The 14,748-nt window shown below is 41.6% G+C and overlaps 5 protein-coding genes across 26 annotated transcripts in view; 4 read left to right on the top strand and 1 right to left on the bottom strand.

The window, feature by feature from the left end:
• The window catches only part of atp6v0ca (ATPase H+ transporting V0 subunit ca), a 6,967-nt gene extending 6,709 nt beyond the window's left edge, over positions 1 to 258 (top strand). Inside the window, exon 3 of the mRNA XM_068727991.1 lies at positions 1 to 258. This exon is cut by the window's left edge and continues 983 nt beyond it. The gene's annotated coding sequence lies outside the window, so the exon portion shown is untranslated.
• A 1,043-nt stretch (positions 259 to 1,301) lies between these two features.
• spsb3a (splA/ryanodine receptor domain and SOCS box containing 3a) lies at positions 1,302 to 4,967 on the top strand. 2 transcript variants are annotated; one of them, XM_068728024.1, is made up of 7 exons: positions 1,302 to 1,470; positions 2,223 to 2,418; positions 2,855 to 3,035; positions 3,130 to 3,317; positions 3,435 to 3,537; positions 3,632 to 3,757; positions 4,279 to 4,967. In XM_068728024.1, exons 2-7 carry the CDS (start codon positions 2,311 to 2,313, stop codon positions 4,668 to 4,670), a joined length of 1,098 nt encoding a protein of 365 aa, XP_068584125.1. In that variant the 5' UTR covers positions 1,302 to 1,470; positions 2,223 to 2,310; the 3' UTR covers positions 4,671 to 4,967. The 2 variants fall into 2 exon arrangements, with proteins under 2 accessions (XP_068584125.1, XP_068584124.1); XM_068728023.1 differs by having other exon boundaries at positions 1,302 to 1,474.
• Positions 4,968 to 7,560: 2,593 nt separating this feature from the next.
• Positions 7,561 to 8,914, top strand: mrps34 (mitochondrial ribosomal protein S34). The gene is made up of 4 exons (XM_068727951.1): positions 7,561 to 7,655; positions 7,742 to 8,128; positions 8,247 to 8,289; positions 8,418 to 8,914. The coding sequence occupies exons 2-4, from the start codon at positions 7,811 to 7,813 to the stop codon at positions 8,714 to 8,716; spliced, it is 660 nt and encodes a 219-aa protein (XP_068584052.1). The 5' UTR covers positions 7,561 to 7,655; positions 7,742 to 7,810; the 3' UTR covers positions 8,717 to 8,914.
• Positions 8,915 to 9,568: 654 nt separating this feature from the next.
• nme3 (NME/NM23 nucleoside diphosphate kinase 3) lies at positions 9,569 to 13,127 on the top strand. Of its 2 annotated transcripts, none has more exons than XM_068727865.1 (5): positions 9,569 to 9,658; positions 10,635 to 10,765; positions 10,857 to 10,958; positions 11,091 to 11,203; positions 12,134 to 13,127. In XM_068727865.1, the coding sequence occupies exons 1-5, from the start codon at positions 9,613 to 9,615 to the stop codon at positions 12,249 to 12,251; spliced, it is 510 nt and encodes a 169-aa protein (XP_068583966.1). In that variant the 5' UTR covers positions 9,569 to 9,612; the 3' UTR covers positions 12,252 to 13,127. The 2 variants fall into 2 exon arrangements, with proteins under 2 accessions (XP_068583966.1, XP_068583967.1); XM_068727866.1 differs by lacking the exon at positions 9,569 to 9,658 and adding an exon at positions 9,670 to 9,864.
• mapk8ip3 (mitogen-activated protein kinase 8 interacting protein 3) overlaps positions 12,654 to 14,748 on the bottom strand; it is a 25,576-nt gene continuing 23,481 nt past the window's right edge. For all 20 annotated transcript variants that reach the window (XM_068727843.1, XM_068727851.1, XM_068727850.1 and 17 more), the window contains one exon: positions 12,654 to 14,553. In XM_068727843.1, the coding sequence (XP_068583944.1) occupies positions 14,429 to 14,553 (125 nt within the window). In that variant the 3' untranslated portion in view covers positions 12,654 to 14,428. The remainder of the gene's footprint in view (positions 14,554 to 14,748) is intronic.

Here is a 14,748-nt window from a genome sequence, read left to right as displayed (position 1 = left end):
TGTGTGTGTGTGCGCGTGCGCGTGCGTGTGTGTGCGCGCGTGCGTGTGTGTGTGTGCGCGTGCGTGTCTGTGAATGACCTGAGTGCATAATGTGTGTGTGCAAGTCTTTATGTTTAATATGACATTCTCCAACACTAGTATCGTTTACCTGTAGTGCTGCTGTCTTGATTTTTTTGTTTGTTTGTTTTGTTTAAGGTGAGAGCTCACTGTTCAGCCATGCCTGTCAGATTTCCAAATAAAACTCAACCTCCTCCAGAACGTCATAGTCAAGCCTTTTTTTTTTTTTCTGGTATTAGTTGAATGACTTAACTTGCCGTGTCAACGTCTTTAAGGCTTTTCAGAGTCACAAGCACCAAAGGAAATTGGGTAATAAATAGTTAATTTAAATTGATAGATGGCTAGATGAAAAGTGAGAGGTTCATATAAAGATATTTCAATTCATCCTGAAGTGGACATGAATGTCTCCTTATATTAAAATTAAAAAAGGCACATGCATAAATCATTGTTTGTGGTGAATGTACTTTTTTCCTTCCATCCTATCTGTGTCCAACTCTTGTGAGAGCTTCCACACAGTCTTATGGGTGCCCTGAATACATTTGCCAGCTCCTTTTCTTATATATATATATATATATATATATATATATATATATATATATATATATATATATATATATATATATATATATATATATATATATATATATATATATATATAAAAAATAAATGATATGGGCTCTTTCAATAGCCAGTCCGAACAGGAGGAATTATTACAGCAAGCAAAACCTCTTTCAATGTCCATAGAGGTCACTGACTCTTGTTTTTAGTCAGAATTGGAAAATTTGTGAACCTATCCTTTTTGGATAGATTTGATTTTTCAGTAACATTTTTAATGGAGGTTGAGTATTTTTATGGTTTGTGGTATTGCTACTTACTGAAATGAATTGTATACTTCTGAATACTTCTTCCTCCACTTAATATATACACACAACACTGTACTGTATCACAATACTTACACTACTGGATCAGTAGTACAAGTATTGTGATACAGTACACAATAGTGTGTGATACAGTACAGTTAGCAAATGTTAGTGTTAAGATAAGAATGTCCAGTAGTACTGGTACATTGTTTTGCTGATAAAATATACAGAACTTCTACTGATATTGCAGTATTTTTTTTACCATGTTGTGCTTTTACTTTTAGTTCAATAACCTCTAAACGTCTCCACTGAATAACACTACTCCTCCTCTCTAGGCTAATACAACAGGAGCATTTTATGTGCGCTAATAAACGTCCCGTTGGAGACAGTGGGCTCCTGCAGAGAGCCCGTCTCACTGTTATTGTTTACGGTCAGACTGATGTAAAGTAGGTCATGGTAAACAGGAAGCTTAGCTCGCCACTCACTCCGCTGCCGTGTGTTGGCTCTCTAGCAATAAGTGGTTTCGAGGAACAACGTCTCTGTGGCGATCAAGGCAGGTAACGTTAACGGTTTTCTCTCGCGCTGATAGCAGCACGCAGCTAATGAAAGCTAACTAGCTAGTTTACGCGAGAACGCAGCTAACGAACGCTAACTATCTAGTTTACGCTAGGTCTGAATCTGCATCACCAGCCTGGTTACCCTTCTGTTAATACATGGCTAATACACCCGTGTAGTAACCGACATCTGTCGGTGTACTAACCTATACTTTATACCGGCTGTCTGCGTTGAAGTGATACGCCTCTGACCCTTGTTACAGCCTGCTAACATTGTTAATGCACCCGCGGCTCAACGGGCTAAATTCTGTGTGGTTAGCGTTAGCCGCTACCGCTAGCTAGGCTAGGTGGCTAACTGAAGCTAGTTAGGAAAAATAACATCTCACGTCGAAGGACGATAATAGTTTTGCTGATGATGGCAATTAACTGCGGTCAAGCAGAGGACTGCTACCAGCTAGTTAGCGTTAAATGAAGTAGTTAGGGTGATATGTGTGTAATTAGTTAACCGTTAATGTGCCCCAATAACCGCTCACTGGGCTTGATTGCATTTGATAACGTTTGAACTGATTAGGTTTATAAGCTGTAACGTTAGCAAATGTTAGTGTTAAGATAAGAAATCAGGATAGCAGCATCAATAAAGACCTAAAATATATCAATTATGCAATGCACAAAGCTACAAGCATTAATTGCCAGAGGGACTTCAGTGTCTGTGCCTCTCAAGATTATCACATGATGTCAATTTATTTCCCAGCATCTGGACTGATGCTCTCCCTCCAGCATCTGGACTGAACCTGAGCTGACTAGGCGGGCTCTTCTACTGGTGAGACACGGTTGCTGCCATGTCCAGGCACAGCAGGAACAGTCGTGCATGGAGATATGTTTGGGGTGGGATACGAAGGGATGCTGACGCCCGGGCACTTGAAGAATGGAACCATGACCGTCTAGAGGTAAGCATACAAGGCTGCTGTTTCCCCCACTGGACCTCAAGCTCTGAACAGATTTTCGAAGCATCAGTGGACACAGGAGGTTTTTTTTTGTTTGTGTCACATGATGCCACTTGTTTCACCCCAGGCAGGAGATAGGATGTGTCATCATCACCATGAGAAGACAAACAAAAGTCACCTCAGCTATCCCTGTCAGACTTACAGCCTCTGATTTACCTTTGGCCACTGTGTTTGGTTGGAGATTAGGTTTAAGGAAAGCATTATAATATCTGCATTTCACTATTATATTTTAGAGATGTAGATAAAACTCAGAGGTACATTTTCCAAAGCAGTGCCCAATTTTGGCTTTGTAGAAGGCCCAACATCTAAACCAGCGTTGTGCTGTTACATAAGCAATGCTGCTGAATGAGTTCTTTCTCCCTACATCGCTGTTCCCCAGTACAGTGATTCAGACTCTGAGGCAGACTTTTCGGCAGTGATGGTCCCTCCAGTCCCCAGTGCAGTGCCCGTCACCGGAGAGTCCTACTGTGGCTGCGACTCCCAGGCTGAGACCAACTACAACCCTCGTCTGCGAGGCTTTCACCAAGTTAAAGACTGCCACTGTGGCGAGGACGACCAAGGTACAAAGACAGCGCCTGCATATCAATGGCCAAAAACATATTTAATTTCTTGTCTCTTTGGCTATGAATGACTGAATGACTTCTGATGTTTCAGAGTTTGACTGGGTTTGGGACGGCAACGGCCGATCGACGGCAACATTACTGAGCTGCGACAATCAAAAAGTGAACTTCCACTCTGAATACAGCTGTGGCACAGCAGCAATCCGTGGCTCCAAAGAGCTGGCTGAAGGGCAGCACTTCTGGGAGATCAAGATGACGTCTCCAGTGTATGGAACAGACATGGTAAACCTCTACGCCCTACCTCCTATCACTGACCTGCTGGTAGTATGTAACGCTTCCTAAAGAGATCCAAACAAAGAGAAATTATTTGTCCCTAACTTGTCGTTCATATCTGTGCAGATGGTCGGCATCGGTACTTTCGATGTCAACCTAGACAAATACAGACACTCGTTCTGCAGCCTGTTGGGAAAAGATGCAGACAGCTGGGGTCTCTCTTACACTGGTAAGACTAACACAACATGCTGTGATGTAGCAGTAACATCTCACGGTGGGGTTTTGTCTGAGTTTAACGTTAGTGGTGGTCTTCCTTTTGTCAGGCTTGTTGCATCATAAAGGAGACAAAATGAACTTCTCCTCCCGGTTTGGACAGGGATCCATCATCGGGATCCATCTGGACACGTGGCACGGCACACTCACGTTCTTCAAAAATCGCAAGTGTATAGGTTAGTATCAACATAGACACAAAGCAATCTTGAAACTTTTTTTTTTTTTTTTTGATTCAATAAATTCAAATACAAAAAACAACTTGTCATTGCTCTCTTGTGGCCAAACTTCACTTTCCAAATTTCCTCAAACCTAGTTTGGCATTTCTGGACTTCAATTTTTTTTTACTGTGCTTCAAAGCAGAAACACTACATTTTATGACATTGAAAAGAAAATGTATTTAATGTAAATTTGTCACATCTGGCTGATACCGATTTGGAGTATTCGGTATCGTTTGTGCCAATTCACAAACCTCAACACCTGCATCTTAAAGGTACTATGAGGAATTTATATCGGGCTAAAAACAGTCTGAATTTAATACTAATGCAATATTTTCATACCATATGAATGAAACATACCTGCGTACGCTTCTCTTTAGTGGGTACTCTCGGCTAACTTTAACACACATGGCCCACAGTGTGGTATTGTAACAAGATATTTCACATGAACATGAAACGTCTTGTCACCATTCCGGATGTAGGTGTTGCTGCCACGGAGCTACAAAATAAGAAGTTTTATCCGATGGCGTGCTCCACTGCGGCTAAGAGCAGCATGAAGGTGATCCGATCGTGCTCTGCTCCCACCTCCCTGCTGTACCTTTGCTGCGCTCGCCTTCGCCAGCTGATGCCGGACTGTATGGACACCCTGGACGTGTTGCCGCTGCCGCCGGGCCTTCGCCAGTTGCTCCACAACAAACTGGGTTGGGTGCTCAGTCTCAACGGTGGCACCACAGAGGAAACCCCAGACGGGCCCGAGCTGCCCTCACGCTCGCCTGCCCCCCCCCTGGCTGGACCGTCCTCCTGTGAGAGTGACTCGGAGGGTTGCACATCTGACCCCGAAGCCTGTCAGAGGAAGAGATGCCGCTGGACGTGACTGCCCAGCTCGACTCGAACCATCACTGGCAGACGTTAATGTCCTCAAGCTTCTGATCTAGTGTTTCCTACCTGCTTCAAGCTTTCCTCAACATCAATATTATCCAGCGGCGAAGAAAATAAGCGGGATCGGAGCGTTACGTAAGTGGAAAAAACTGTGACATGCTTTACTGTGATCTTCTCTTCAGATGTCTTCATGCTCGTCATACATTCAGTATCCAAACCAGCTTCAGTGATAAGTACAAATGTGCGGTGTTATTATGTTAGTTACCATCATTTGTTGCCATTCATGTATGGCGAGTAGCGAAACGATGCAGGAATGGACTGAACAGTGTAACACTGAAGTCAAGTATGGCCACATTGTGATGGTCATCATGGAACATTTGCTAAAAGGGGGTTTCAAAAATGAGAGGCTGTATATTTTAGGGATGCACTGATACTGATATCGGGCCGATATTGGATCTATTCAATTATATTAATATATATCAATTATGTTTACAGACTATATACTTTATATACCGGAATTTGAATTCCTGTTAAAGTTGTTGCTGCATTTAAAAAGGTTTACTCATGATGTTTCCTTACACATGAAAGAATGATCCCAGTCATGTCCACACACCGAGGCATACAGCTTATTAATTAAACACAAGTATTGTATCGGCGCTCTGTATATACTGTTACCCAGAGCCCAGGTATCGGCACCCGTATTGGGACTGAAACATTGGTGCATCCCTTTATATGTTTTCTGTGTTTTCAACCTGTATGCAAATAATGTATATTGTTCTCAACCTCAATGCCATTGCTGCATTATCAAAGTAATATGTTACATGTTTTTAACTGGCATCTGCAATTTTCTGTTGGGTTGCCAAAGTGAGACACTGTGTCTTGGAGTGAAAGAAATGGGAGGAGACACCTCACAGGTCAGAGAGTCTTCTTTATTTGTTACACAGAGGTTCAAGCTCTAAGGCAAACACGTTTTAAGAGTTGGAGTTTGCACCTTTTTTAGTGCTCCAAAAATATTCCAGCCATCGTCTCCAAACAACTACTACACTTATGGTTCTTGAGAAACTTGATGGGGGGGAAAAAAGTTTAATATTTCATGTCATGTCAAATATTTGTGACACTTCTGGCAACATCTATCCGTCACGTTGGTGGAAGCTCTGGGTTTCCTCTTTTCTAAAAGATGTCAGCAGTGCGTCCTTGTTGTTTAGTGTTGCTCTTTTAAATCCGATCATGAGACTAGGACGCTCTGAAGAGACTGCCGCACATGTAAAGTAACTTTGAATAGCTGTTATATCTTATTGTTTTTTAGAACTTTAAAAATAAATTAGTTTCTTTGATTGACAAAATATGAGATTATAAGCAGTTTTTTTTTTTTTTTACTGATCTGTTTATGCAAGTGTGTTGTTTTGGTTTTCCCAAAGCATTGTCCCATCACTTCCTGTACCAACTCCTCCTGACTGTAGTTAATCGTACTTTATTCTAAATTATTTTAGTATCAAACACTCAGCCTTTGTTGGACTAATAGCTGGCTCTAAAAAGTTCCTTGTTTTATAAGAATTAGATTCCAATGATGAAAAGTTTTCACAGCAGAAAATGAGTTTCAATACTATTACCAGTGCTCCTGGAGGATAATAATGAGGGCTGAGTGGTTTTAAGATCAGCTGGAGTTTTACTGGATCATGAATGACCGAGGGGGGGAACCCCAGGGTCAGCTGTGTAAAACTATAACAGTAGAAGTATAGAGATAGTGCTTGACCCAGGTGTTGAAGCTCTACAGTTTGCCAACTGCTGCCTCAGTCGCCTGTCTTCGATCATGTTCGCTCGTCAAGGGTCTTGGTTCAAGTAGACGTGCACAAAGATTTCTGGTACTATGCAATAAAAGCATCTTATGATGGGTTTCAGAAGGAATGTGTGTTTTAAGACGCACACAACAACAGTGGTGAAGGTACCAGAGGACCCTGATCATTAGTCATGAGTAGTGAGACATGACACACTTAATCCTGTCCAGTTGTGTACTGATTGATCAGAATAATCCCTAAAGATCTCGTAATAGAAGAGATTAGTTGTAGTCCAGCAGATGTATTTGTGTCTTATTTCACTGCATTTGTCTTCACTTTGATGCATCCAAGCACTTTTTCTTACTGTTGTACTGTAAATAGGTCAAATTCTAAGTGTTTCTTCTATACCGTGTCATATTAATAATTCTGTATGTGAAGGCCTTTACTCACCGTTTTCTGTATAACTTATCAGCATGATTTTCCGCTGAAAATAAATGAATGCTAAAATATGCAAAAATGACTGGAGGTGTTTATTTATTAGCAAGAAAACTGGCACCTAGGACATTTCAAGATGTAAGTTTGGAAGTCTTTTTTTTGTCTTTTCATTTGACATAAAATATAACACTTGCCTGATATCACTGGAGTGGGTGGATTCAAAGGTCTGAACTGGGGCAAAAGTAACACTTCAATAAAGAGAAAAACGTTATGGAATTTGACCATTTTGCTTTATGAAAGTAAAAGTGAAATAAATAACAGAATTGCAGACAACTTTTATCATGGTCAAAATAAAACAAAACGAGAAAACGGTTCAGTTCCTGATTAACATGGAAATGCCCAGAAAGTTCCTTAAAACAGTTATAAACACCCTGGACACACTTTTCTTAATAAGTCCCCCAAAACCCCACCTGTAGTCCATTATACATTTGAAATCCTTTAAGAAAAAAACAAGATCTAAATCTGTACAAAGGTAAAGACCACCAGTAAAAAGACGACTGGACACTGATTAGGTGTAATGGGTATTTAGAATGTGTGCAGAAAATGAATGTGCTTAAAAGAGGTCTCCTACTTGATTTTCCTAATGCGGAACTAAAATGTGCAGCGACAGTTTACACGGAACTTTTCCCTGTCGGACCAAATGAGCGGAAGTTGTGTTCCTTGCTTGCGGAGGTCAAGTTGCGCTGGTCCTTCTCGTCAGGGACGTTCAGGTACTTTTACTGGCTGCTATCTGAGTTTAAACGGTATCGACAGCTGCTCCGTTCAGACGTAATTAACTCGCTTTACCCTCTTGCAGGACAAACGTTAACCGGTGTTTATCCGGGAGTATTCTGGAGTAACGCGAGCTGCTGCACGTCAGGCAGTCATGGTGAAGAAAAGGCGACTTCGTCTCATCGCAGAAATGGCTCGGAAGATCCGGGCGTACCGAGAGCTGAAGTCCCGGCCGCGGGAGTCCCAGAAGTACGCCCTGGACTACGAGACGATGAAGCGGCCTCACACAGGGAAGATGCTGCCCGTGCTGGCCTGGCAGGACGTCCGCAGGGAGAGTCGCCTCTTCTCCCTGCTGGCGGGCATGAGGCTGTTCGGAATGGGCCGCCTCTTCACCCGCAAGTCCTGGCTGGAGGAGCACACGGAGCCCAGCTACTGGCAGATCACTAAGGTCAAGGTGGACTACACAGCTGAGGTGAGAAAGGGCCACATCCAAGATTCAGGTCTGCATGTTGTAGAATTGAGTGCAGTTTGGTTTGTTCATGAAGTCTTGTTAGGATACACATGTAACACCTGAGTCCGCTGTTTTCTAGAACATGGATCATGGCAGAGCATGGGGGATCCTCACCCTCAAAGGTAAGATTGTACCCCCGTCTATTTGATTTCAAATAAACTGTAACTACCGTTGAGGACACTGATGTGATGTTACACTCAAACAAACAGCTTATAGTACCTTTTTTTTGTTGCATTTTTGTGCTTGGCAGGAAGACAGGAGAGCGAGGTGAAGGAGCTGGACAAGGTGATGTACCACGACTGGCGCCTGGTTCCCAAACACATGGAGCAGCAGCTGAAGGACTTTGAGCCGCTCCCTGAGCCGCCCGTGCGCTACGTCCCTTACCCTCCCCTGCTCCGCGCCATGCTGCTGGCCCAGCACAAGAAGGCGGTGGGCAGCGTAGTGGCCGAGGAGCCGGTCTTGCCTCTAAAGAGGGACGTCCTGCTCAACAAAGACTATTTCCGCCGGCAGGAGCAAGAGACGCAGAGGACGGAGGGGACAGCGGTGTGATGCTCGTGGTTCTGAAGATGAAAAGCTTGGATGTTGTGGACCAAAACTCAGTGTTGATGGAAGTTGTAGCTTCTTCACTGGAATCGCCTCAATGTCCCGATATGTGCTGGACTCAAAGGACTTCTCTGAAGCAGGCCTCTCCGAGTGTGATGTGTATCTGTGCAATGTGGTAAATATTAAATTTAAGGTGAAATACCACTGCTATCGTTGTTGTTTTTTAATGAGTTGTGCCTGCGTTATAGACTACCTCACAGAGTACTTCACTAAGGCGATTACAGCACGTTAAACATGACTGGGTGCCTCATACATTACACCTTAAAATCACTTTTTGTTGTACTATCAGAGAAAGAAGTAGCAGATGACTCCCCCATTGAGCACGCAGGCTAAGGTTTAATATTAGTTATTTTGCCTGATTAGACCTTCTCAGACCGCTTTTATGTCATATTGGTTTTATCACAATCGCAATTTGAGAAGAAATCTAATCTGCCAGAATAACTGAATACAACCTGTGTGATTCTCCACGGCCTTTAAATCCTGCTTTAGATAAACAGTAATACGGTGTGGACTGATAAACCCAGAGGAAATTAATTTCACTTCAAATATGCAAAAATGTATTTGGTATCTTTAAAAAAAACAATATCAGATTGATATGAATCTATAGTAGTCTATATTCGTTGATTTATATTACAATAACATTTAAAATAGTTATGAGTAGTGTTCTTCATTTTCTTTCACCATATCAATTTATAATTTCTAACTTTTTGCTCAACCGGCGGAAATTAACTTTCACGTGCACGCCCTTTGGGAAGCATTCCGAAACATGCGTGGGCGCGTACGTCTTCATCCCTCCCTCCCGCCTCCTCCCAGTGTGACGCCACTCCGTCCAACCGGCGACGATGATCTGCCTGAGTTTGTCCATATTCGCCTACTTCTTTTTGTTAGGTTGGTGTTAAATCCGTTTTATACTTGGCGTGTCATTCACTATTGTTGTTTGAGTTTGACTTTCTCCGATTCCCGCTCTGTGTGAGCAGGAGATGCTAACGTTCGCCTCGGCTCTACTAGCTAGAAGAAGAAGGAGCGGAGTTGACAGTTGAAACAATGGTGTCACGAACAGTTCAGTAACTTCTACACAGGTGTTGTAACTGATTGTGAGTAACGTTAGAGTCGCTCGGCTTTGGAGTTAGATGATTAACTGTGTGGGTCGAGCTACAGTTGGCTAACTTTAGTTTACTAACACGTATATAACGTACTCATGGCGGCTACTTAGTCTCACTACAGCAGCGTCATCTACGCGTCCTCCTCACTGAAATACGTGGATTCATCGTTCTATTAATAGCTCTTGTGTTGGTGGGATTCACGTGGAGCTCGTGAGAGCTGATAAGTATGGAAACCCATTTCTGACAGCAAAAAAAATAATAGTTTATTTATGGTCAAAAAAAGTGTTTTTCCCTTTTTTTTTTTAAATTTACAATAAAAATAAAATAAATACAAGACAAAAAAAGAGAAATTATGAAATAGAAGTGGTTATTGGTTAAACATGCACGGATTAATATGATGAGACGCACCACAGGCTGAAACACCTCAGATTGAGCTTCAGACATACCCTTCTTGTGTCTCTGACGTCATACAAGAGAGGTGGTTAAGGGGACTACTGCTAAAGACCTGAACGTCATATTTGTGAATCTAATAATCACTCCTCAAACTAACAACTAACAATAGCATTTCTGGAGCTGCATGTAGCTTTTGTTAGGTTAAAACGTGTGTGCTTACTCTTGAATGAACGATGCTGCTTCCTCCAGTCTGTACCCAGATGCATGCACGCTGCTCTAGGTTGTGAGTGGAGGCCATCGTTGTTCACGTTAAACACTCGCTGATTTTTTACCTTCATCGTTGTCGTGTGTTATTCCTGATCCTCTAGGCTGGACCGGTGGGAATGAGCGCACCTTCATTGCCGTTAAACCAGATGGCGTGCAGCGTAAACTGGTGGGAGAAATCCTGCGTCGCTTTGAGAAGAGAGGCTTCAAACTGGTCGGCCTCAAACTTGTGCAGGTATTTGGGATGTAGGCCTTTTATCTTCTCTTGAGACAATAAGTAGTTTTGTATTTTAATTGAATACGTGTCTTGTCTTGTGTGTCGTCAGGCGTCTGAGGATCTTCTGAGGGAACACTACTGGGACCTGAGGAGTAAGCCGTTCTTCCGGGAACTGATGCGCTACATGAGCTCTGGACCAATCGTAGCAATGGTGATATTCTCCCACATACTGTACATGTGTTCACAGGGCGTTTGGTTTTTGCTAATAGCTCCCATAATAAGTCATGGTATACGGGATCTTTTTTTCCTGCATGCTGTAGTCACTGTGTCTGTGTTTGTTCAGGTGTGGGAGGGTTTGGACATAGTCAAGACCGCTCGTAAGATGTTGGGAGAGACCAACCCTGCTGACTCGCTGCCTGGAACCATCCGAGGGGATTTCTGTGTGGAAGTGGGCAGGTAGGATCACCTGATAGTTCAGTTCTCTGAGGGGAAATGTGAGGTCTTATTCACAGGGGGCAGTTTTACTGGTCATTGTAGAAAAAACTGTTGTGACCAATAAAATGTATGGTGGCAGCATTATATTCAGTGTGTAAAAAAAGTCCTAGTATAGTATATCATAGTATGCCAAAAAAAGAAACAGTCACACTATAATGGTTCATAAAACGGTTATAGTATTTTATTAAAAATATTACAAAAAGTCGTAAAAGAGTCACAGTATAGTATGTTGAAAAAAGGTCCTAGTATAGTATGGCAAAAAAAAAAAAGTATGTCATACAAAGTCATGAAAAAGTCATATTATAATTTGTAAATCAAATCATAGTATGTCGAAGAAAGTTATTAAAAAGTCAGAATAAAGTATTTAAAAAAAGGTCTTAGTATAGTATGCCAAAATTCATAGCTATAGTATTTAAAAAAACAATTTCATACAAAGTCATGAAAAAGTCATATATATAATATACAGTTTGTCAAAAAGTCATAGCATAGTATGTTTAAAAAAAGTTATTAAAAAATCAAAGTATTTAAAAAAAAGTCATAGTAAAGCATGTCAATTTTTTTATAGCTATAGTATTTAAATAAAAATCATAGTATAGCATGTTGAATACAAATCTTAGCTATAGTATTTTTAAAAAAAAAAGGTCATAGCATAGTATGTCAAAAAAAGTCATAATATAGTTATCATAAGACATCAAATTATATTACATCATAAAATAGTATAGTATGTCATTCAAAAATCCAATATAGAAAGTCTTAAAAGTATAGTATTGTCATAAAGGTATCATATAAAGTAGTGTAGCCTTTCATATAAAAGGCATTGAAAACATGTGAATGTGGTGTGACCGTATCCGAATGTCCTCAACACGTCTGTGTTCTGGTTCTGTGCTGCAGGAACGTGATCCACGGCAGCGACTCCGTGGAGAGCGCCCAGAAGGAAATCCCTCTGTGGTTCAGACACGACGAGCTCCACTGCTGGGAGGACAGCAGCAGCCGCTGGATCTACGACTGACGGTCCACGACGAGCTGTGTGTCCTCCGTCCTGTAGGCACGACGAGCTGTGTGTCCTCCGTCCTGTAGGCACGACGAGCTGTGTGTCCTCCGTCCTGTAGGCACGACGAGACGGATCACACCTCACATACAGTCCTCTGTGGCTTTAATATCTCGTAGAGATGCAATTGTTTCCTGGATTTTATTTTTCGTCATAAAATGTATTTTTTATCTCTCTGAACGACATTTCCGAGGTGAAATGTCTCTCCAAAGCAAACCTGCACTAAGTGAGCAATGACTTCATCAGTAACCTGACAGTGAGCTTCTTCTGTTACAGTTTTCATTGTAGTCTTTGTTTAGTCCAGAGGCGTGTTTACAGTTTTTAAGCAATAAGCTTGTAGTTCATAATGTTCATAGATGTTCACATCAGGGAACGGCTGCATTTAACTCAACCCTGAAGGTTCATTTCTACAGGAAGCTTTATCCATACATGTTCAGGTGATGAGCTGTACTTTTCTTTACCACCTCAATGCGTTTTGCACACAAATGTTTTTTCTTGTTATGGTCAAAGATCCGTCAAAATATACACGTTTCTCCTGTAATAGTACTTCCATTGAGAGCAATCAAGTAACACCATCATTGCCTTTCTACACACACACATATTCAATGTCCTGTACTTTTACATATAAATCCTGTCAGGGTGTAAAACGGATCACTTCACACAGAAATACTTGAATGTAAAGGGTAGAAGTTTTACGCTACTTCTGTAATTTGACCACGTCAGGCTTAGATTCCAAAGGCTCCTTTATTTTGTTCTATAAAATTGTAATTTGTGCTTTTCTAAAATCCCATGATGCTGTATGAATTGTCAAAAATAATAAATCTGGTCAGGAAATCATTTTTAATGTTTGTGTTTTGTAAAGTAAGACACACACACACACACACACACACACACACACACACACACACACAATCAACTAGGTTTTTTTCAGCACACAAATATGTTTAATATTTAATCCACACAGATAGAGATCAATGCATGAAGTTCATACTGAACAAAGAGGATGGGCTTCAGTGCGTCTGGACTTTGACAATAATCCCTGTACACACAATGACAACACATCACTGTTCACCTGCTTTACAACCAACCGTCTGATCAACAGCCAGTCAGATGAGAGAGATGAGTCTCGGACTGAACCCTGAAACCATTCAACAAAACCCCTTCCACTGGTTTTCCAATTGTTCACATGACTCTTTGATTCACATCAGGCACCAGATGTTTCCTGTCATTACTTCCTCATGAGGGTTTTTGTTTTCATCAGGGTAGAAAATCATCATCAATCGAGCTTCTTTAAATAGACAAGATTAGATGCAAAATATTTGAGGGTAAGAGCCAAAAAAAAAAGCCCAAACTAAATGTTGACTTTCCATTGGTTCCGTGCCGTTGTAAACCCGTTCACTCTACACTACAATGTTAAAGCCAAAACGAGACTTCTGTACGCCGTCTCCGTGGATTTGTTTCCACCGTCAAAGACTGTCGATGCGTGAACACCTCGTCCGTTAAATCCATTTAAACATACGACGGCATTAACGATCATGGATTGCTGATAAACTGTTAGAAAAATCTGATTTCTGGTGGAAATGCAAGTCAGTGTTTTCAGTCATATTTCTGTACCTGTGTTCTTGATTCTTTTTGTTATTGGTACAATTAATGTTGGGGCTCTGGGCTTTGCAATAAGATGAGGTGGAGGCCCCACAGCTGACAAACTAAGTGGAGGAAGAAGAGGAGTAACTCTGGGGCAGATGCAGGACAATCAAGGTAAATATGGGAAGAGATACAGTGTGCTTACAGGGTGAATATAAGATCGATACAGAGGAGGGAGGTAGTTATGAGGCTGGGTTACAAGGCTCATGAAGATAGTTACAATGCCCTGGGTGGGACAGAAACAGGATGGCAGGCAGGTTACTAGATCAGAGGAGGTACTTACAAGGCATTAAAGTTACACGGTGACGGGGCAGGAGGGGATATAATAGTTACAAGGGACGATACATGGCTTCAAGGGTTGCTTTTAGAGCCAAGAGGGAACTTTTACATGACCAGGGATAATTACAAGGTGTGGGTGGCTGGAAGCTTTTGGGGGCAGGAAGAGATTTCTTTAAGGAGATGAGTGGGTGTGGGTGTTAAAGCAGATCCAGGTGTCACTCAGGTATGTAAGACACCTGCCAGACGATGATGTGGCTTCGCTCAGCTTTACACAAAGCAGGTTTGATCTGCGAAGTTCCACCAGCGTCTCCTTCCTCCGTCTCATCGTCCTCTCCATCTCCTGAGGAAAACACAGAGACAGAAGATGTAAGCGCTGTAATTCCACAAAGTAACTTTAAAAAAATACATTTGTGTATATATATATAAAAAAATAATGGCTATTATCACAAAGTTGTTATAAGAAACAAACTGTTGAGAGTTAAGCTCATTAATAATAACAGTGACATCAGTACTGATATTAATTCAGTGGAGAATT

Source organism: Cebidichthys violaceus, unplaced genomic scaffold, assembly GCF_023349555.1.
Source record: "Cebidichthys violaceus isolate CVI_PGR_0920_01 unplaced genomic scaffold, fCebVio1.0.p SCAF_40, whole genome shotgun sequence".
In the NCBI taxonomy this organism is placed as follows: Eukaryota; Metazoa; Chordata; class Actinopteri; order Perciformes; family Stichaeidae; genus Cebidichthys; species Cebidichthys violaceus.
The sequence above is the reverse complement of the archived record's forward strand: the minus strand, read 5'-3'. Positions and strand labels throughout refer to the sequence as shown.